At 45.0% G+C, this 23,440-nt stretch overlaps 1 protein-coding gene across 6 annotated transcripts in view; it reads left to right on the top strand.

The window, feature by feature from the left end:
* Positions 1-23,440, top strand: part of BPTF (bromodomain PHD finger transcription factor) — a 1,198,927-nt gene that overhangs the window by 805,026 nt on the left and 370,461 nt on the right. For all 6 annotated transcript variants that reach the window (XM_069199907.1, XM_069199908.1, XM_069199910.1 and 3 more), the window contains one exon: positions 10,479-10,702. In XM_069199907.1, coding sequence (XP_069056008.1) covers positions 10,479-10,702 — 224 coding nt within the window. The remainder of the gene's footprint in view (positions 1-10,478; positions 10,703-23,440) is intronic.

Consider the following 23,440-nt stretch of genomic DNA (forward strand, 5'->3'; position numbering starts at 1 on the left):
ATGGTACTTGGGTACTCAGGGCATCGTGTTACCAGGGGTCCTCATTGGCTGCAGCATGTATTATGCCATCCATGGGGAGCCCATGCAAAGTGTCTCTGCAGGCCTGCCATTGCAGCCTGCTTGAAAAGGTGTATGCATCCTTTCACTACAGGTCACTGCATCAGGTCACTGTAAGTCACACATATGGTAGGCCGTCCTAGCCCAGAGGCCTGGGTGCAAGTACCTGTGTGTGAGGGCACCCCTGCATGAGCAGAGATGCCCCCACGATCTCCAACTCCCTTACACTGGACTTCGTAAGTGCGGTTAAGCCATTTTACCCGTGTACTGGACACACCTGTGACCAGCTGCATAATGGTAACTCCGATCCTGGGCATGTTTAGTATCAAACATGTCAAAATCATACCTCATTGCTGTTGCTTGTATTGGTTGTATGATTGCATACGCTCTGGGAGCTCCTTAGAGGACCCCCAGCATTGCTCCTACCAGTCTTCTGCGGTTTTCCGGGCAACCTGCGCTGCTGCTACCCCTCAGACAGGCTTCTGCCCTCCAGCTGCTTGACCAGCTCAGGCACAGGAAGGCAGAGCAAAGGATGTCATGTGGGAGAGGGAGGTAACACTCTCTCCCTTGGAAACAGATGTTACATGACTTGGGAGGGGTAGCCTCCCCAAGTCACCGGTATGCTTTGCAGGGCATATTTGGTGTTGTCCTTGCATAAACCGGTATGCACTAGTCCAGGGCCCCCCGGTTCCTGCTCTGGTGTGAAACTGGTCAAAGGAAAGGGGAGTGGCGACTCCCCTGTCCATCACCACCCTAGGGGTGGTGCTCAGAGGTCATCCAGGTGGCCACTTGAACCTGCCATCTTGAATCCAAGGTGGGCAGAGGCCCCTTGAAGCATTTGAGGGGCTAGATCAGGTAGGTGACGTCACAGCCCCCTCCTGATAGGTCTTCACCTTGCTAGGTGACCAATACCCCTTCCTGGGCTAATTAGGGTCTCCCTCCTCTGTGGGTCCTTGGATTGGATGTGCAAGGTTCCAGCAGGACTTCTGCGCATCTTTTACTTCATCTTCTGACCACTGGGACTGTAACTGGACCCTCCAGGAACCAGCAATATGCAACTTCAGCAACTACTCTGATCTGCAACAATGTTTCTCTGGCTCCTTCCAGCAACTTCAACATTTCCCTAGCCTTGCATCCTCTGAGGGTGGCGAGCCTTCAGCCTGCGCAAGAAGTAAGAAGGAATCTTCCTTGGAGTGAAGGAGTCACTCCCCTGCATCTGCAGACACCAACTGCAACAATGAGTGGCTGCGTGGATCTGCTCTCCTCCGGAACTGTGTGGATTCTGCATCACAAGTGGTAATCTGGAGTGGTCCCCTTGGTCCTCTCTACCAGCTGTCCAACTTGGGAGACAATAAGCCCTTGCCTCTCCTTGCTGGACAGTACGTCTGTGCACTGTGACTCTTGCAGCTACCAAGGCTTGTTTGCTCCTCCTCCAAGAGATCTTCAGGCTCTATGTAACTTTGGCCTCCATCACTCTCCCCTGCAAAGCATAGCCTCCTGCCTGCTGCTCCAGCGACTCTTCAGGTGTGCTCTGTGGGCCTCACTGCGACTCCTGTGCCTGAGAGTTGACTGTGGGGGCTGCAGCCTCATCTTCCAACTCTCCTCACTGCTGAGGGTCACCTGGGACTCCCCTCCTTGGATTGACTCCTCCTGGACCTTGCTGAACCCCAGCAGCTCTGCAACTCTTCGTCTAGGACTTTTGCCTTTGCCAAGGTTTGTTGGTGGTTTTCCAACATCACTGACCTACTGCAACTCTTCTTCAGTCGTGGGACATCGTCTGCATCACTTCTGGAACTCTTCTCCTGCTCCTGTGTTGCACAGCTGACTCCTTGTCTTCACCATCGACCTGGTCCTGCATCTCACGTAGGGTGGGTAGTGGTGCCTGCCACAACCGGACACTCCAACTCGAACTGGACTTGGTACCCTTCTTTTGCAGGTCCTCCTCTGTCAGGATCCACCTTTGATTTCTTCCAGTCTTGCTTGGGTCGTGCACAGTCCTTTTCCAAAGTTTACCTGTGGGTTTAGAGAAAAAACAGTTACTTACCTCTTTGCTCCTGGTCGCGGGGGGGGGGCACCCTAGTACTTACCTTTACGGTTCCTAGTTCCTCCAGCTCATCTCTACAGATTCCACTTCTTGGGTGGGAGACTGTCTTTCACATTCCACTTATTTAGTATATGGTTTGGTCTGCCCCTAGGGTCCTCATTATTTTCTATTGTTTTACTATTTGCTATTGCTTTCTATGCTAATCCCGGACTTCTAATGTACATATAATAGTGTGTTTACTCACCTCCTAGTGGAATATTCCCTATACAGTATTTTAGTTACTATAATAAAGTACATTTAGTTTTGTAACACTGTGTGGTTCTTTCATGTGTATGAGTGCTGGGTGACTGTAGTGTTATTGCACAAGCTTTTCGCGTCTCCTACATAACTCATCCATAGCTACCTCTAGAGAGCACTGGCTTCCTAGACACTTCCTACACCTCACTAATAGGGGATACCCGGACCTGGTATAAGGTGATAACACCATAGGTGCTCACCATACAGCAGGACATCTTCCTACACCTGGGAGCTCAGCTGTCCTTAGGCTCCAGTAGTTTAGTTTCCACCCTGGGACTGGGTGCCTCCCTTAGGGGGTGTGGGATCCTCAGTGGGAATTTGGACAGGAGTTAACACTGTAGCCTGCCTGTCTCTCCAGGTTCCAGGGCTGTTTGCTCTTTAGCCTGTGTTGAGGTTAAGGCAATGAGGTATTTAGGGGTGCCCAGCATGGCTGAAACTCTGCTTCCCCTTATGACTGGCTGACAGAGGGCCACCTCTTCTTGCTCCATCATATAGTGTCAGCTCTTTTGGCCAAGGGAGCCATTGAGAGGGTGCCCACTTATGAAGTAGAACCTGATTGCTATTATTAACTTCTTTCTGGTGCCCAAGGAGGATAGAGGCTGTCATCCTGCGCCTTCTCAATCTCTTCCTAAAAAGGAGAAATTCAAGATGCTGACTCTAATGCAAATTCTGTGTGTCTTAGACCCTGGAAGACTGCATGGCAGCTTTGACTTACAGGACTTGCATCCCTGTCCTGCCTGCCCACTGATGTTACCTATACTAAGTGCCAAGAACACTTCAGTTTGCCATGCCCCCCTTTTGCCTTACCAACACCCCTCTGGTGTTAATGAAAGTGTTGTTTGTAGCTCATCTGCAGAGGTCATGGATTCCATTCTTTCCCTACCTCGACGATTGGCTGTTGGAGGCTGCCTCACCCCAGGTAGTCAACTCCCACCTCCAGACTACGAAGAGCCTTCTCTACTCACTGGGGATCACTATCAGTGTGCCAGAGTTGCACCTGATTCCCTCTCAGATGCTCCATTTCATCGGAGCTAATCAGGGCACAGTGCAGTTTTGGGTGTATCCTCCCGAGTAGCAAGTCCAGGATATTATTGTCTTGATACTGATGTTTTAACCTCTATCCTGGAATTTGATAAGATTGACCCTGAGGTCGTTGGGCCTCATGACCTCCTGCATCCTGCTTGTAACTCATGCCCATTGGCATATGTGGGCTCTGCAGGAGGACCTGTAGTGCCAGTGGACACATCATTAGGAGAGTCTCTCCATCATGGTTCAGATCTCGGAGGGAACTGTGAAAGATCTGCAGTTGTGGCTGATGAATTGCGATTGGCTAAGTAGCAGACCCCTCCCTCTTCCCCAAACAGAGCTAAGTCAGATGAATGACTTCTGGAATGGGACAGCCATCTGAGTGAGGTGTAATCTGAGGATTCCCACATTATTGACCCTCTTTCTACTTTTTGTCTCTATCGGTGTCCCAGCAAGGCTCTGCTCTAGGCACAGTTAACATTATCCATCAGCCATTTCAGCATTTTTGTAGTTGCCGGACCAACCTTTTTTATTTAAATTAAGCGACTAGATTTCTTAAAGGCTTGCAGCACGTAGCCCCCACCACCACAAGGCCATTCAACATGCCCCATTGGGATCTAAATCTTGTTCTCATGCTTGTGATGTGTGAACCCTTTGAAACTCTACACAATTACCGCCTTAGGCTATTGACCATTAAAACTGCCTTTCTAGTGGTTAACTTTGGCCACGAGGGTCAGCAAATTGCAGGCACTTTAGGCGCACTCCCCGTACACCGCCTTTTACCCAGACAAACTGGTCCTCTGGATATGTGCCACCTTGCTGCCAAAGGTTGTGACTCCCTTCAATGTAGGCCGGAACGACTCCGCTCTGCAACATTGTTTCTCTAGCTCCTTCCAGCAACCTCAACATTTCCCTGGCTGTGCATCCTCAGAGGGCGGCTAGTCGTTCTGCACGAGGCTGCAACCACTATGTTAGCCTGAAGAGTCCCTGTCCTGGACATCTATTTGGCAGCAATGTGGGCCTCTTAGCACATGTTTACCAAACACTACTGTCTGAACAGTCATGTCTGTTGCTGGGAGGCATTGTTTGGGTGTCTGTTGTAGGGTAGGGAATCTGGAGCTAGTAGTTACTATCAGATGAACACGTTACTTACCTTTGGTAATGCCTTATCTGGTAGAGATTCTATCTAGCCGCTGATTACTTACCTATCCTCCCCACTCTTAGAGACGATTGCACTGTAAGGGTTACACTTCTCAGGGCCTCAGTTTTTCACACCCGTGGTCAATTCTCATCGTGGCTCAGCTTGCATGGCATAGAAAGTAATGAAAGTAACTGACGCCAGCACGCTGGGATGATGCCTGTATTGTCACGCACACTTCAATTCTGGCGTGGATGCCGACAATTAGTCAAATGACATGACCTACCGGCGCGCAGGAGTCCAGCTCAAAAACTGCCAAATCTAGTCAAACACTTAGGTATAATTCTAAGGTAAGGAGTCTCCAGCTAGATAATCTCTACCACATAAGGCTTTACCTTTGGTTTCAGACAGGTTCATCTAACAGTGACCCTCTTGCACTCGTGGCTCAGTATGCATGACCAGAATTCCACTTTTGCATGATTTATATGTGGACGATACCTTACCTCCATTCATATGTTATACGGGGCCACATTGGTGAGGTCATGCCAATTTGGACATAATAGTGTGTGTGCCAAGTGTCTCATTTTGGGAACTGGTAATGTGGGCTAACTAGGTCATTATGAAACCAAATTAGTTCTACTGCATTACAGAAAATGTTCTAAATGTTCTAGAGGAGACGTGGATACTGATGATGTCCCCACACTTAGTCATCAGCAACATTGGTGATGTATACCGACTTGGAAAAACAAAAGCAGTGATGAGAGGAATGCGTTAATTTATCTTAGCAACAGGTGACTACAGTTGTCCACATCTCAGTCAATCATTTTTTGGGCACTTTAGAAAGAGACCATCTATATGCAAATCTAATCTGCCAAACGTGTCTCCTCATACAGGGAGCAAAGGCATCCCCTGGCTAGTTTCAGTCGAGTTGGACCTCATAAATGAGATACAGCTCGAATCCAGTAGTCCAGTGATCAAGGATCCAAGTCTGGCCAGATCTGTCTTACTTGGAATGTCCCATTCAGAAAAAAACAAGCCTTTGGCAAAGACAACGTCTAGCTTGCAAGTAATTCCTAAACTAGGCAGAATGTGTTGGCATTGATTCATGCTTTTCAACAAGTGTGCTCTGACTCTAGTGTGGAGCTCAGCATTGCCAGCAGACACAGCTGACTAGTCATATTCTTAAAATGTGATGGGTGGGGGGGTCTGAATTATTTGCAGCCACTGGTCATTACTTGTCCAGTATTTCAGTCCATAGTTCTTTTTTGACCCCATATCCTCTAGACTATCCCTAGGGAAATAAAGATTCGTTCTTACCCAATACTAATAGTCCAACCTTAGCTGCCAGGAAACTAAGCCCCTTTCCTCCAAAACCATGGCAGCTTTGACCTATGTGAGGCTCAGTGAGGTGCTGATTCTGTCTTGGTATTCTCGCCCTTTTTTGCCACTGACCATTCAAAGTTTGTAATTGGCCATCTTTTGCTGGGCTAGAAGATGCAAAGGAATATCTCTCATTCCCAGAGTTCAACCGTTGATGGATGACTATTACATCAGATTATAACACACACTATATATCCTTTCAGAGGGACTGCTTGTCTGTTCTCCGGATTTACTCTAGTAGAATTAGCAGTCTGAATTTGTTCTCTACAATCACCTGCAAAGAAAATTGACTATGGGTGTTGACATCTTTTATTTTCAACATACAGGGAATATTTCATGTTAGAGTGGCCTTTTCTAATGAGAGTGTGGGCTGCCTTTGTTGGGATATACTTCTTATTAAACACATGCATTGCTCCTACATATTTCTTTTTCTTCAAGTATTGTTGTATGTTTGAAACACCCAAAGTGATGTGTAGGTTTGCCTGATGTTTTTCCATTCGTATAGCCCCTTATTCTTTAGACCTTCTTCCTGTTTCTAGCCAGTACTATCAACAGACGACCAAACAACATATATTTAGTAATCTCTTTCTATTAGTTTGAAATTTGAAAGTAAGAACGTAGATGTAGGATGCTGGCTGTGTATATACTATCTCAAAGTGAGAAATAGTGGGCACAGAGACCAGGGGTTCCCCAAGAGTCTTGATAGAGGCAATAATAGATAATACTAATGCTCTATTTGTGGTAGTGTGGTCGAGCAATTAGGCTTTTCAGAGGGTAGTGTCAAGCATTTGTTGTACACACACAAGCAATAAATGAGAATACACACTCAGTGACTTAACTCCAGGCCTATAGGTTTTTATATAGAAAAACAGTATTTTCTTAATTTATTATACAACCACAAGATTCAAATTGCAGGTATATACATTAGATGTAAGGTACTTTGCATTGGTATAGATAGGACTTTGAATTAAAACAGTAATGTACAAAATTTGGCATAAAATGTTAATGAGCTATTTTAAAAGTGGACACTGGAAAATTCAACAGTTCCTGGGGGCGGTAAGTACAGGTTAGTTTTTGAGGTAAGTAAAGCAAGTTAAGTCTCCAGGACATAGGCAGCCCACTGTTGAGGGTTCAGCTACACCCCAAACACCCAGCCCCAGCAACACAAGGCCGGTCAGGTGCAGAGGTCAAAGAGGGGCCCAAATAACAGGCACCTATGGAGACTAGGGGTGCTCTGGTTTCAGTCTGCTAGCAAGGAAGTGCCTGCGTCCTCTGGGAGCAGACCAGGGGGGGTTTTGTAGAGCACTGGGGGTGTCCCAAGTAGGCACACAAAGTACACCTTCAGCAGCACAGCGGCTGCCGGGTGCAGTGGGCAATGCGTCAGGTTTGTGATAGGAATCAATGGAGGGACCCGGGGGTCACTCAGACGCTGCAGGCAGGGCACAGGGAGGCTTCTCGGGCAGCCACCGACTGGGCAAGGGTGAGGGCTGCCTGCTGGTCACTGCTGCACCGGTGGTTGGTTCTTCACAGGCCAGTGGGCTGCGGGTGCAGTGCTTCTTCCAGACATCTGGTTTCTTCTCACCGGTCAGTCACGGTTAGGGGGGGTCCCCAGGATTCCCTCTGCAGGCGTCATCGTTTGGGTGCAGAGAGGTTGGCTCAGGGTGGACACGTCATTGGAGTCGCCTGGGGGTCCTCACTGCAGCGTTGGTTTCTCTAGATACGGGCCAGGGGCGTCGGGTGCTCAGTGGTGGGGAGTCACGCTTCTGGAGTGAGGGAGTCCATCAGAAGAGGCTTCTTCTTCTGATCTTCTTTTGACTGGGTCGCTATCTATGGGAGTTCTTGCTGAACCTGCAGGACTCACCGCTTTTCTTCTGCAGGTTCTTTGAAGCAGGAGACAGGCCGGTAGGGCTGGGGCCAAGTCAGTTGTTGTCTCCTTTCCTTCTCTGCTGGGGTTTCTGCTAAGCAGTCCTCCTTCTTGTGAGGTTGTCAGGAATCTGAAATCCTGGGCCCACGGTTGCCCCTAACTACTGAATTTAGGGGTGTGTTAGGGTCACAGGGCAGTAGCCAATGGCTACTGTCCTTGAGGGTGGCTGCACCCTCCTTGTGCTCCCTCCCTTTGGGCTAAATCCTCCAAAACAGGATGGAGGATTTTCCAAGGAGGGGGTCACTTCAGCTCTGGCCACCTTAGGGGTGGACCTGGCTGAGGGGTGACTTCCTGTTTTTTCTCATTATCTCCCTGGACTTGCTGCCAAAAGTGGGGGCTGTGTCCGGGGGGCGGGCATCTCCACTAGCTGGAGTGCCCTGCGGCATTGTAACACGAAGCCTGAGCCATAGAGGCTCACTGCTAGGTGTTACAGTTCCTGCAGGAGGGAGGTGTGAAGCACCTCCACCCAGTGCAGGCTTCCTTTCTGGCCTCACAGAGCACAAAGGCTCTCCCCCCAGGGGGTCAGAAACTTGTCTCTCAGTGGCAGGCTGGCACAGACCAGTCAGTCCTGCACTGAAGGATTGGGTAAAATACAGGGGGCTTCTCTAAGATGCCCTCTGTGTGCATTTTTTTAAATAAATCCAGCACTGGCATCAGTGTGGTTTTATTATTCTGAGAAGTTTGATACCAAACTTCCCAGTATTCAGTGTAGCCATTATGGAACTCTGGAGTTCGTTTTGACAAACCCCCAGACCATATACTTATTATTGCCACACTGTACTTACAATGTCTAAGAATGGACTTAGACACTGTAGGGGCTTATTGCTCATGCAGCTATGCCCTCACCTGTGGTATAGTGCACCCTGCCTTAGGGCTTTATGGCCTGCTAGAAGGGTGACTTACCTATGCCACAGGCAGTATTTTGTGTGCATGGCATCCTGAGGGGGATGCCATGTCAACTTAGCCTTTTTCTCCCCACCAACACACACAACCTGCAATGGCAGTGTGCATGCGTTGGGTGAGGGGTCCCATAAGGTGGCACAACACATGCTGCAACCCTTAGGGACCGTCCCTGGTCACAGGGCCCTTGGTACCACTGGTACCTTTTACAAGGGACTTATCTGCGTGCAAGGGGTGTGCCAATTGTGGAAACAATGGTACATTTTTAGTGAAAGAACAATGGTGCTGGGGCCTGGTTAGCTGGGTCCCAGCACACTTCTTAGTCAAGTCAGCATCAATATCAAGCAAAAAGTTGGGGGGGGGGGGGGTAACTGCAACAAGGAGACATTTTCCTACGGTAGATAACTATTGTAATTCAGTAATTGTAACTTAGTGGCTTCTTTCATTCACCCGAACTTGCTTGCGTTTATTCTGTCTGACACCTTACAGATGGTTTGACATGAATTTGAGCTTTTGCATGGCGAAAGGATCACGTGGTGGATTTGTACATAGGTAGACCATTCGATCATTCAGTCCTCTTGCCTTGATCTCGCAGTCGCCCCTACTTCTAAACTGTGATTAAGAGTAGGAAGCTTTGATTAATTTACAAAACACGAGTAGCAAAGAACAACTCTTAAGTTGCCTCTGGCCAGTGGAAATCTGTGTTATAAATGCTGTTGTTTTTACTTTAGTATTAATCTAATAAAGCCACATTATTTTACATCCAGATTATTCCATGTTTGTAAATTGGTGGCTGAAACTATTCCCAAATACACAAATCTATATTTTTCAAAAATGTCCATTGTTTTTTTTATTTTATTTTTTTAAACTTTGTCTCCTTCTTTCCCTTTTGTGATTTTCCACATCTCTTTCAACCTGTACTGTGTTGATGCTCTTCCTGAATACAGCTGGCATTTTACTTCTCAGCTGCCTCCTTGCTCCATATTTTGGAGAGAAAAATATATATTGTTTGAAATAAAGAATGTTGTATTTATTTTTGTGTCGTTTTCAAGACAAGATTGTGTCAAATTGAAGACGTTTAGTCACATGGTGACAGCCCCATGACCTGCCCTAATAGAGTACTCACATAACCACGCTCAGGACTTGAAATTCTGTAATATGTTCTACAGGTTGCCGGGTGATTGCGCTGATTCAAGATGGGTGTGCCCTTTTATGCCTAGCCAACACAATTTGAGGAAGCCATCTAGGTTATTAGAGAGAGGGGACTGGGAATACATCATGCAGTTTAGCTACTAAAGATTACCCAAGTCCCTCTTCTGGTTTGTGAAATGCTTCTGATTTGAGAATTGTTACCTTCAAGACATAAAACAAATTTGTTTTTTAATAAACCACTGTTATTTTGAAGGTATACCTATTTTTGATAGGTAAATGTTATTGTTTCATTAAAATTTGATAGTGCTATCTGCATCACTACAGTATAAACTAAGTTTTACACTAAGCTTTATATTTTATAACACATTTTCAATTGGTAATAATATTTTTTGTTCTTGAGTACATTTGGACATAACAGTTTGACATCACTATCCTAAATGATACTTCTAAATGTTTTTACCTCAGAAACTAGATGAGAAATGAGCAAATCTGTGTAATGCCAAGTTCAGTGATTTCTAGAAATTGAGTTTGAACCTCATAAGAACCTGTTTTCTCTACAGGACAGTCACAGCATGTGGTAACCCAGATCATCCGTGGGCAGCCACCATCTACTGCAGTTTCTAGTACCAGTACTGTTACTTCAAGCAGTGGGCAGCGACTTATCAGTCCTGGACCACCTCTTCAGCCAGCTCAGCACCAAGCCACCATTCCCCAGCCCCCACGCCCCCAGCAGGGGCAGGTGAAACTTACGATGGCACAACTTACACAACTGACCCAAGGGCAGGTAAGCTGTAGTTTAATTTATTTATATTTACATTACTCAGATTCTTCTTTAAAACAGGACTTCACACACATACATTTCTATTATACTTACCGAAGAAATGAAGGGGAAACATTCCATCAGCATGTTTGCAGAATTATTTTAATTCATCTTTAAACAAACCATCTAGGATAGATAGAAAGTGCTGTTTTGATAAGTCCTTATTCGTTGAAGGCAGAGTATGGCTGGCCTACCATTTGAAAACTAGGTTTTGAAGAATGACATTTGTTTTTAAATTGAATTACATAATGGAAATGCAGGGAGAGAACATAGAACGGAACGGGTAGGCACCTACTTCCCATTACTCTCAGAATAAAAATTGTTTGAGTCCTGGTTACAATCTCTTGCTTGTGTTAAATAAATTTCAGCAATCTGGAGTGATGGAAGCCAAGCTGTATAAAGACCTAGGGGCTCTATGTTATCGAGACAAAGCTGCTCATAGTTTGTTTGATTAATCCATATATCCTGTGTGTTTATTTTCTCATTTTCACTCTCCCCGCCCCCCCCCCCAAATTCTGTAGACCTTTGTAGGAAGATGGCTTAGCCTATATCATATCGAAATGAGATAGTGTGCGCAGAGTCCAGGGGTTCCCCAGAGGCTTAACAGAGTCTAAAGCAAATAATACTAATGTTATCTTTTGTGGTAGTGTGGTCGAGCAGTTAGGCTTATCAGAGGGTAGTGCAAAGCACTTGTTGTACACACAGGCAATAAAGGAAGCACACACTCATTGACTAACTCCAGATCAATTGTTTTTATAGCAAAAATATACTTTGTTACTTTTATTCTAGAACTACAAGATTCAAGTTGCAGGTAAGTACATTTGCAATTAAGTATTCAACATATGTATCAATACGACTTTGTTTCAGTTTGGCAAGTTAGACGTTTTTTTAATAAATAGCAGTAATTTGTTTTCAAAGTTGACACTGCGGTTTTCAGAAACAGTTCTAAGGGGAAGAAAAGTTAGTACGGTTTTGAGGTAAGTACAAGACATACATTTCCAATCTCCGGGGGTTAGTCTGTCAATAGGTTAGGGTTCAAGCTAACCACAAACACCCAGCAACACAGTGCAGCGGTCAAAGTCAAGGTTGATTTAACATGGATTCCTATGGAGACTGGGGACACTCAGAATCAGGCATGCGTGCAGGTAAGTAACCACGTCTTCTTAGGGCAGACCTGTGGGGTTTAGAGGAGCACCGGGGGGACCACAAGTCAGTACCAAACACACACCCTTAGCGGCGCGGGCGGCTGGATGCAGGGTGCAAACATAGCATTGGGCTCCAAATGCTTTCCTATAGTGGAAACCCGGGGGTTACAAAGATGCTATAGGTGAAGTTTAGGGGGTCGGTTCCAGGAAACCAAACGCTGGGCAAGGAGGGGGGCTGTCTGCTGAACATTGCTGCACCGAAGGTTGGATTCGTCAAGGCCAGGGGGTCGCGGGGGCAGGGTACCTTTTGGCATTGGGAATCTTCATCTGTTTCTGTCGCGGTCAGGGGGTTCCTCTGGATTCAGGCTGTATGCGTTGTGTTGGACTGGAGGGGTCAACCCAGGGTGGGCACTTGCTTAGAATCGCCTGGGGACAAGCTCTAGTCGGTTGGGCCACCTGGACACGGGCCTTGGGCGTCTGGTGCAGAATGGGCAGGACTCGCAGATCTGGGGCGGTTCTGGAGGCCTTGGATTGAGTTTCTTCTTGGACAGGGCCGCTCTACATGGGAGTTCTTGGTCCTCTGGGTTGCAGGCAATCCTCTGGAGGCTTTTTAGAGGTCGCTGGTCCTGCAGGATGCATCGCCTTCTTTTAGCAGGGCTTTAGAAGCTGGAGACCGGCCAGGAGGGCTTGGGCCAAGACAGTTTGCATCTTTAGTCTTCTCTGCTGGGGGTCAGCTTAGCAGTCCTTCTTTCTTCTTGTGAGGGAATCTGATGAGCTAGGTTCAGGGGAACCCTTAAATCCTGGATTTCTGGGAGTTAAAGGGGTCAGAGGGCAGTAGCCAATGGCTACTGTCCCTGAGGGTGGCTACACCCTTCCTGTGTCCACTCCCTTTGGGGCGGAGGACACAGACCCAACCCTATTGGTCCCTGTCCTCCAAACCAAGATGGAGGATTTTGCAAGGAGGGGGTAGTAACCTCAGCTCTGGACACCTTAGGGGTGGTCCCAGCTAAGGTGGTCACGCCTCCTTGTTTTCCCTAATTTTCCCATCGGACTTGCTGCTAAAAGTGGGACTTTGTCTGGGAGGCCGGCATCTCCACTAGCTGGAGTGCGCTGGGGGACTTTAACAAGAGGACTGAGCCTTTGATGCCCAATGCTAGGTGTTATAGTTCCTGCAGGGGGCGGTGTGAGGCACCTCCACCCAGTGCAGGCTTTGTTTCTGGCCACAGAGAGCACAAGGGCTCTCACCCTATGTGGTCAGAAACTTGTCTGAAAGTGGCAGGCTGGCACAGACTGCTCAGTCTTGCACTAGCAGTTTGGATAACCTACAGGGGTGCTTTTTTTTTTTTTTAAATAAATCCAACACTGGCATCAGTGTGGATTTATTGTCCTGAGAAGTTTGATGCCAAACTTCCCAGTATTCAGTGTAGCCATTATGGAACTGTGGAGTTTGTTTTGACAAACTCCCAGACCTTTTACTTAATATGGCCACACTGTACATACAATGCCTAATAATAGACTTAGACACTGTAGGGGCATATTGCTCATGCAGCTATGCCCTCACCTGGGGTATAGTGCACCCTGCTTTAGGGCTGTAAGGCCTACTAGAGGGGTGACTTACCTATGCCACAGGCAGTGGTATGTCTTTTTCTCCCCACCAGCACACACAAGCTGCAATGTCAGTGTGCAAGTGGGTGGTGAGGGGTCCCCTAGGGTGGCACAATACATGCTGCAGCCCTTGGGACCTTCCCTGGCCGCAGGGCCCTTTGTACCACTGGTACCTTTGACAAGGGACTTAACTGTGTGCCAGGGGTGTGCCAATTGTGGGAACAATTGTACAGCTTTTGGGAAAGAACACTAGTACTGGGGCCTGGTTAGTGGGATCTCAGTATACTCAGTCAAGTTTGCATGAATATCAGGTAAAAAGTGCCAACAAGGGCACTTTCCTACAACCTACAAATCCATAATGAAAACAGATCTGTAGCGCAGCTGTATGTATTCTTTTTGTTGTTTAGCCATTCCTAGACAGGTGTCTTTCAAGGAAAATGTAAGTAGATTGCTCTTGTTTGTGTATTTTGTGTGAACTGCATTCACTACTACTTTCCAAGGCCACTAAAAAGGGGGGTCCAGAGTAAGAGTAGTCTTCATGGAATATTTGGCTCCAGCGACTTTACCAGAAGATGTCTGACCTCTTCTATACCTTTGCAGCAGTCTTAATATTCTTACTGTCCTTAGTATTTAGACTAAATCTGTTGAGCTGAGGCACTACCCATAATTTTCTCCTTACACATTTTTCGTATATTGAATACATAAGGGTTTTGTTTCACCTTTTCAGCGTCTTATTGCTATGACTTTACTTAAACATTTAGCTGCAGATATATGTTGTATGATAATGTCTACCCATGTTTTGCTTAAAGCTGGTGAAACGGTAATTTTTAGGTGGAGCGTAGGCTGCGCAGTAGCGCTGTCACTCGACATGTTGTAATCTACATCTGTTGGCTTGCAACATGCTCATCTCATACCCATCACTTTCTTTCATGAATTCCTTGGCCTGCCTTTCAAAATTCCCTTTATTTCCTAGGTAAATGCTTTACTTTTGTCCCACCTTGAAGCTGCTTTTACTGCTTTGGAGACTGACCTTGTTACATGGATTATTACACGATCTGCCATATACCTTAGTGTGGCACACTACTTTTCTTTTTTTCGTTGCTGCTTTGCACTGCGTGGCCGTACATTGTTTCTTCCTCTAACTTGTTTTGGGCATGCCGCTGTTTCTTTTTGTTGTCTAAGTGCTTTACATGAGGACTTGAAGTTTCATATAGTGCAAACTCATACTTATTTATTTTTTTGCAGCCAGTATATTGCTCTCGTCTCCCCTCCCTCATAACCTGAATGCACAGCATAAAACTTTTCTCAAAACGGGCACCGTGCCTTCATCTTTCAGCACGGCACCCGAAAGTCATTGTGGATGTGTTGAATTCAACAGTGCAGGGTGCATTACCTTATGTGGCCAAAAGAGGCCACTCAAGCATCAGTTGTAACAATGGTTTTCCTATTGGGTTCAAAGGTGCCATAGGTAAGGGGCTGACAAAATGGCTTGTTTTACCCTTTCAAAGGATTTCTGATGGTGTTCCGACCAATCATAGGGCACTTGCTTTTTCTGTAACTCCCTTAAGTGGTAACTATTTTCAGAAACATTTCTTACATGTTTTGCCATAAATTCAGCTAGCTCCAACAATGATTTAAGCTCATCTTTATCTTTGAGAGCATTAGCTTTTTCAACCTAGGTTTGAAATTGTCCTTGGAAATTGTGTCCCCTAAATATTCAACTGTGTTAACTCGAATGTGACTTTTTTTTATTTTTTTTTATGCAGTTCTCAAACTGTTAGTGTGTTCCTCAGTAGTGGCCCCATGTATTAAGATATTGTCCTGGAAGCATAGTGTTTTGGAAACACCATTCAAAATGATTTTCTGAAATACTGCTGCTGCAGATGCCATACCAAATGGCCTTCTGTTAAACATGAATGAGCCTAAAGGAGTGGTGAATGCGGTTAGCCATTTGGAATCCGGATGTAACTCTACTTGGTGGTAGGCATTGGATAAATCAAGAACAGAGAAGCATACAGCTTCTCCCATGGTACTCATAATTTCGTGAATTCTAGGAAAAGCATGTCTTTCAATCCATATGCTTTTGTTTAAGATCCTTAAATCTACACAAAGTCTGATGTCATTACAGTTTTCTTTTTTTTTTCCAATAACAATGGGAGCTAGCCAATCCGAGCACTCAATGGGCTGTATAATGTCCAGGGATTTTAGTCTGTTGAGTTATTTTTCCTGGGGTTCTTCCATTAAGTGTGGTATGGCTCTGGTTTTGTGTATTTTGGGTCTGGAATCTGTTTTCAATTTGATTTTATGTTGGAAGTTCTACAATTAATCTAGTTTGTCATTGAAAGCCTCTGGGAATTAATTGACCAACTGATTATCTGAGAAGGATTTGCCGATCAACAAAAATTGTTCTGTGTTGTTAGGGTCCAATTTAATCCCCAGTTCTTTTTAGTGTTGCCACCCCAGCAATTTGGAACCTTCTTTTGCCACACACACTTTACCCAAAGTAGCACAGTATTTAAATGTTAATAAACTTGAACATACCTTCAAGGGGAATGGGGTGTTTGTTATACCCACTTGGTTTTATGTCAGGTTCAAGTAAACATATTATATCCTTGTCATCGGATTAAATTCTGTAACATCGATGAGGGTAAACGGAGAGCAAGAGTCCGCATACACATTGGTTCCCTTAAATTATTATTTAGCATTCTGGATATTGATATTGTGGGGTACGGGTTTCTTAATTTTTTTTTACCTGTAAAATATTCTTTTTTTTAACTCTGAGGATTTTCTTCTTTCATTTTGTCACTTCTGTAAAGATCCCTTCATACCCTCGCAAAGTGACCCTTCCTATTACACTTCCTGCAGGTGGCTGTTCTGGCTTGAAATAAGGTAGAATTTGCCAGGTGATTGCTCCTGCTGCAACAGTAGCATTTTAAGTAACAAGCGTCGTACTTTTGGCGATTTTTGTTGTTATTCCTGATTTTGCAAATGTCCTCTTCTAATGTTTCTTCTTTGATTTCTGAAATTTGTTCAAAGGAGGGTTGGGATCTAATTTCATTTAGAGATACAGCTGTATGTTCAACAGACTTTGCTATTTCTATTGCTGCCTGCAAATCTTGTTGTTTCTGAAGTTGTTTTTATTTAATTTTTGTATTAGTACATCAGACTAGTTGATCACGAATGAGTGAATCATTTAATCCTCCAAAGTTACATAAAGTACTCAAACCTCTAAGTGCAGCTATATAGTTTGTCACACTTTCCTGCTTACCCTGGGTACGACAGAATTATTTGTGGTGTTGTAATACAATATTGATTCTATCCCCAAATTGTTTTTCTAATTTAATATAAGTGACTTTATATTCATCATATATGTTCTCTTCAGTTGCAGGTAATTCTGGTCCAAGTAGAGATTCAAAAAACTTTCTGCCATGTGTACCTAAGTTGTATATTAGAATGTGCTATTTTCTTACAGGACTACATTTGTCTCCCTCAGTAGCTATCAAGTAAGACTCAAATATCTTAATCCAATCTTTCCATGGAATGTTTGGTTCCAAAAATTAATTTAACAATGGAAGAGGTTGAGCCATACTTGCCACTGCCATCATAAGCATAAAGATTTTGAAATAAGAAAAACGTATACAATTTTATTATTGACCTTCAATAACAAATAAATCCGTCTGTTACAGAACATAAATTATGGGTACAAATTTGAGTTAAGACCAACCTGAGGTTTTATACTTGTTTCTAATATTTATCATATATTTGGCTGCTAAATAAGTAGTACGTTAAGATCAGTTGTAAGATTGTACTGTTCAAGGAAAATAAAACTTAGTAATAACATTTAGAAGTAAGTGATGTATTATCCTTACTATAGTACTTTTGACTAAAATCAACTTGGAATAAAAGTGCTCCCTATATACAATGTCTAAGGACTATTACCATCTGTTGGCATGCAGCCAGCTTCCTAAAGGAATAGTGCTTATTAACATGACACACTCCTTGGCTGCATACATGCAATTTCACATTATACAGACGTTATAGATAGCTGTGCCAGCATTTTAATGATGATAGCAACACCCTAAATTACACACAACAAGTGAGGAAAATCTGCTGTGCCTGTCAGTGTTAGAACGTTGATAATCGTACACAGTTCTGACTGGATGTTGACAGCGTTACTAACGATAACACACAACGCTTGACAGGTGAAGGAAATTAGCTGTGCCTGTCAGTGTTTTCACTTTAAAGAAGGTTCAACAATTTCTATTACGATGGGCAAAATAAAATGCCTGTCAGCAATTTATATACCGTTGACAAATTAAATAAATCCGATGAGTTTGAAGAGAAAATCTCTAATGGCAGACGCAAGTGACAGATATGAGACAGATTAGCTTGTCGCACTCAACAGCACTGCCACCTTGTGGTTTAGTTTAGAGATGCTGGAAAATGAAACAGTCTCCTGACAGACGAAGGCAATCAATCAGCTGTGCCTCTTTGCGTTAGTTTTCAATGGTGATAACAGCACCGTAAATGACGTTGACAAGAGAGGGAAATCCTCTGTGGCTGGCAGATGCAAGTGACAGATCTAAGTTAGATTATGTTGTCACATTTCAAACGGTAAATTTAGGCACTATTAAAACAGTCTGAACATTAATGCAGAAGGGAAATACTTCTTGCAAGAAAATAAAGTTACCGTGTGGAAACATTCTAAACGCCGCTCTCAGGTAACTGGAGGAATGTACCAACATTCTGAGTGCGGAGGGGAGAAGGAACGTGTACTACATTTTCTTTAACTCGTTACAACAGACTTCTTCGGGTGTGCTTATAAAATTGGCCTTTTGTCCTCCATTTTCCTCCTGAATTTTGACTAATTATCCTAAGATGTTGTAGTCACTACCCGGAATTGGCCTCCATGCCAGATGGCCTGCCAAATGTGAGGGTCTGTGTGAATGCTGGGTGGGTGGGTGGGTGGGTGTGTGTGTGTGTGTGTGTGTGTGTGTGTGTGTGTATAAGTGTGTGTCCGTGCGCGTCCGTGCGCGCCATGTGTGCGTTCTGGAGCACATCTTGTTGTTCTGCCAAACCCAGCTGGCTTCTAGCAGGACTGATTACTCCTGTGTATTATATAGAAGTGTGTTGCTCCGCAATGAAGTGAGCTACTTTGCATTGCCGGGCTGTGTAGTGTGTTGCACCATAATGAGAGAGACTGCAGTACGCAGCGACATCGTGCACGTATGGCTTCCGAATGCCCTCATTTGATGTGACAACGTCATCCAGTTCTGCTTTTATGGAAGTCGGGTATTGCATTCTGGGACATGTAGTTTCGCTTTTACCATTAAGCTCGAGAGTCCCAGTATGCTAAGTGCTTTTGGTTTTACTCCACTAAAGGCTGAAGGTGTGTCACATGGTTGGGTCATTGGCATCTCTCTTCCACCTACACACAACACATTCATACAAAACCCCACTCACTCCCTTCTGGGGACAGCCACTGAGACAATCTACATTCTGCCAGGCTGAGGACAGCGTGCAGACAGCCTTTTTGGGGAGGGACAGGAAAGGGAAAGATAAAGAGAACATTCCACCCCATGTGACCTCAGAGACACTGAGATGGAACATTCAAAAAGAGACGACCTCAGAGGCGCTGAGATGGAAAGTTCAGAGAAAGACCTAGTTAGGTTGTAGTTCTTCCACGCATCTTTCTGTGGAAGATCGAAATATACACAGGATCAAAGCTTAGTGGCTCAGCACAGCACACAAGCAGTGCCAAAATGTCCTACCTGACAAAGCACTAACAGAAAGAGCATTCCAGAAGTAAATTAGCACAGAATGATAATTAAAGCCTGTTAGTCTTCCAAATCATTTGATATATATGGACTTTATAAAAATATTTACGAAACATACGTGCTCAAACAGTGGTTCCTCCAATTCATAGCCTTTCAGATACATATGAAAGGGTGCTCGCCTAGATAATGCACTTTGTCTTAATTTTTAAAGTGGTCGGCGCTGTACACATATGAATAATGAGACAACTGCTTCTACTTTCAGCGATGGACACCTGTTGTCATTTAGATAAAAATAACGACATAAAACGAGCAAACCTTTTAATACTGATTACACCACTTTTGCAAGAGCTGCTACCCATGAATAGTGAATCGATATGAGGTTTGTTGTGGTGTAAACTGACTTACGTGGTTGGAATGAATTGCTTGTGGTGCTCTGGGGACATTACATTAGCCTGTGCGATGGAGCAACCTTTTATCCTACGGCACGAAGCACGAATAACACCAAGCTAAAGAAGGGGCAGCTGGGTTGGTGTCTGTATAGGACTTACAGCATCATATCTGGGTCCGACCGATGCTGCCTAACAACGTACAGGGGTTCTGCTCAAGAAAAATCTCCAGGTCCAGACTGACGCCTGGAGGAAATTCTGAGGTAAGGAATCTGCAACTAGAATGTGTCTCTACCAGATAAGGCATTACCGAAGGTAAGTAACGTGTTTGTTGAACCTTTCGGCTTTACACTTACTGGATTTACCATCCCTTTTCAAGTCACCTGTTGCTATGTGTTTTTTCTTAGGTACTGACCCGCATGTTCCTACCAATACCTTTTATGATGGTGTTGTGGGACCTAAATTTGGTTCTCGCTTGCGTAATGTGCATTCAGACCTGTACCTAGCTGTCCCTTACACCTGTTAACTATCAAAACAGTGTTCTTTATCCCAGTCACATCTGCTAGACGAATGAGTGAAATGTGTGTCTAGCAACCATACAGTTTGTTCTTTCTGGACAAACTGGTCCTTCAGACCAAAGACTGCTTTCCTGTTGAAGGGGATTATGCCCTTCCATATAGGGCAATTCATCGCCCTTCCATATAGAGCAATTCATCACCTATGCTCTTCACTGGTGTGTCCCTAAGTGGGCTCTTAGTTTGTATATTGTTTGGCAAGATGACCAGTTTTTTGTTGTCTTCTCTGGACCAAAAAAGGAAAAACAATGTAGAAAGAGAACCATTTTGTGATGGATTGTTCTATTAAAAAGGATCTGCTGTGGTGCAGCTTAGAAACAGCCCTCAAAAGGCTTGCATGCTCATTCCACTAGAGTGAAGGTTGCCACTTCTGCTTTAGCAAGTGGTGTGCCATTTATAGACGTTTTAGTGCCTCCTACGCGGATCTCTTTTCAGGTGTCCACAAAGCATTACTGCCTGGATAACCAGGTCCAGTGGGGCACGGTTTCATCCGATCTGTCATGCAGAGTTTTCTGGTCTCAGCCATTTCACAGACCCGCCTCATGGGGAGGTGCTGATTTGGCATCTATTCACAATGTGAGTATTTTGCAGTTAGAATTCACTAACCATTCACTGCCATCCTCCTCCTTGTACTGGGGAATGAACTCACACAATTGATTAATAAGATTCCAAATCTGAAACATCTGCACACTGCACTGCTGATGTCAGTGGTCCTGCATCCAGTGGTGTGGATGGAGATCAGAAAGAAACTGACTGCCTCTGTAGGAAAGCATCCTTTTTGGCATGGTTAGCACCTACGTTTTGCTTGGTATCTGGTGTAATTTTAACCCCCCAGTGTACCAGGTCCCCTACAATTGCATATGATTCTTGTAAGTCACCCTTACTGAGGCCTTCCAGCCCTAAGGCAGAGTGCATTTGAATCACATGTGAGGGCATATCTGCATGAGTAGATTTGCCGCTGATGTGCCTCTGTCAATTCTCAGACATAGTAAGTGAACAGAGAAGCCATTTTAGATAAACGTGCTGAACACTGGTCAATACGAGTTCCCCAGCTACATGATGGCTTCACTGAAACTAAGGATGTTTTGGTATCAAACATGTCATATTATTAAACTCTTACTGACTCCAGTGATAAATTTATTAATACATGCACACAGAGGCCCCCTTAGAGGTACCCCCTGAAAATCTAGCCGACTGCTAGTGTGTTGACTGACTGGTATGAACCAGCACAGCCACCCTAGATTGACTTCTGACCTCTTGAGGTGAGAGCCAGTGCTCTCGGAGGCCAGGGACAAAAGCCTACTCTGTGCAAAGGTGTTATCACCTCTTCCAGGCAGGATGGACATTTCATGGTGGGAAGATTCAAAGGACCATCTGCCCAGATCTCTCTAAATGGTGGAGAAGACCATCCCCTGTCCTGACCCACTTCTTAGAGGCAAGCTTGTCTGGAAAATTAGTAAGATTAGGAGGTGTACCCACATCATGCAAGCCCCTCCCCTAAGGTGGACCAGCTGATGTGGACAACACTTTTCAAATTCCTTCATCTTGTTTTGGATGGAATTAGTATTCTAGGCTCAGGGTTATGCCCACTTGTCAATGGAAGTGTTCATGTAGAGGGTGTAGTCACTTAAAGCTTAAAGGTAAGCATCCCATTGGCAGCTACCTGGCATTCCTTTTAACACACTTAAAATGGTGGCACCCCTAAACCCAAGAACTCAGATTTGACGGATTAAGAGAAAAAGGATGAAGAAGAGTCACTGCCTGGCGAGAACAGCAGAAGAACTGTGGACTTTTTGGCTCAAAACTCTGCCCTCCCTCCATTCTCTCGATAATTGCAACAGAATGACTTGTCCTGCAAAGCTAGAGAACTACCAAAGTCTCGGGTAGCCTGCCAGCATTTTGAAAATCACCCGCAGTCTCCCTTGGAGTAGAGGAGCTACTTCCCTGCAGACCACAGGCACCAACAAGCAGAGTCTAGTCCACCACCTTGCAGATTCCCGGCCCGACGGATGCCGTACTCACACTCTGGAGGACCAGATCGATCTCCCCACCAAGTGTGAAGACACCAGGGCCAACTGAAGCAGTGCAGCACCAACCCCTGGCGTACCAGACACCCTGCACCAAGAGTGAGTGTCCATTCTGGATTTCCCCTACACCAGGACCAAGCAAATGTTGAGGGACGTCAGCACCCCCGAAACCCACTTCATGGGTGGCACAGCAGTCTTGATTTTGCCCCTGCAGCTGTTGGCCCCTAACTGCAAGGAGCATCTTTGTGCACCAGCCCAGCTGTCCTAATCACTCTGCACTGAGCCACCCGGCCCAGGTACCAAATAACTGGCTGTCCCCCCTTGCACTAAGGCCCCTTGCGACCCAAACCACTGTTTGAGAACTCTGTTTCCCCAAGTCTTCCTGTGCAACCTGTTTCTAGGTGCCTCCCTCACCGTAGTGCTCCTAGCTACAACCTCACCAGCACCCTGTTCCTGGTGAAACCCCAGCACCTCCCATTGAACTGCTGGTAGTGCTTTGGACCTTGGACCTCTACAATTCCAAACTCTGAAGGTGAACCTCTGAAATAGACTGTGTAGGAAGTTGGCTCTGTATATACTATCTCAAAGTGAGAGATGGTGTGCACAGAATCCAGAGGTTCCCCTTAGGGGTTGATAGTGGCAATAATAGATGATACCAATGCTTTATTTGTGGTACTTTGGTACTGTGGTCGAGCAGTAGGCTTATCAGAGGATAGTCTTAAGCATTTGTTGTACACACACAGGCAATAAATGAGAACATACACTCAGACTTAACTCCAGGCCAATAGGTTTTTATATAGAAACATATTATTTTCTTAATTTATTTTAGAACCACAAGATTCAGAATTCAAGTAAGTACATAAATTGTAAGGTACTTTGCATAGGTAAATATGGAACTTTGAATGAAAACAGTAAGGTACACAGTTTTGTCACAAATGGCAATAAGCTATTTTAAAAGTGGACACATTCCAAAATTCAACAGTTCCTGGGGGAGGTAAGTACAGGTTAATTTATCAGGTAAGTAAAGCACTTACAAGTTCAGGCTCCGTGGCATAGGCATCCCACCGTTAGGGGTTCAAGTCAACCCCAAACATCCAGCACCAGCAACCCAGGGCCGGTCAGGTGCAGAGGTCAAAGAGGGGCCCAAATAATATTGGCACCTATAGAGAATAGGGTTGCTCCGGTTC

The sequence above is a fragment of the Pleurodeles waltl genome, chromosome 7 (assembly GCF_031143425.1).
Source record: "Pleurodeles waltl isolate 20211129_DDA chromosome 7, aPleWal1.hap1.20221129, whole genome shotgun sequence".
NCBI lineage: Eukaryota > Metazoa > Chordata > Amphibia > Caudata > Salamandridae > Pleurodeles > Pleurodeles waltl.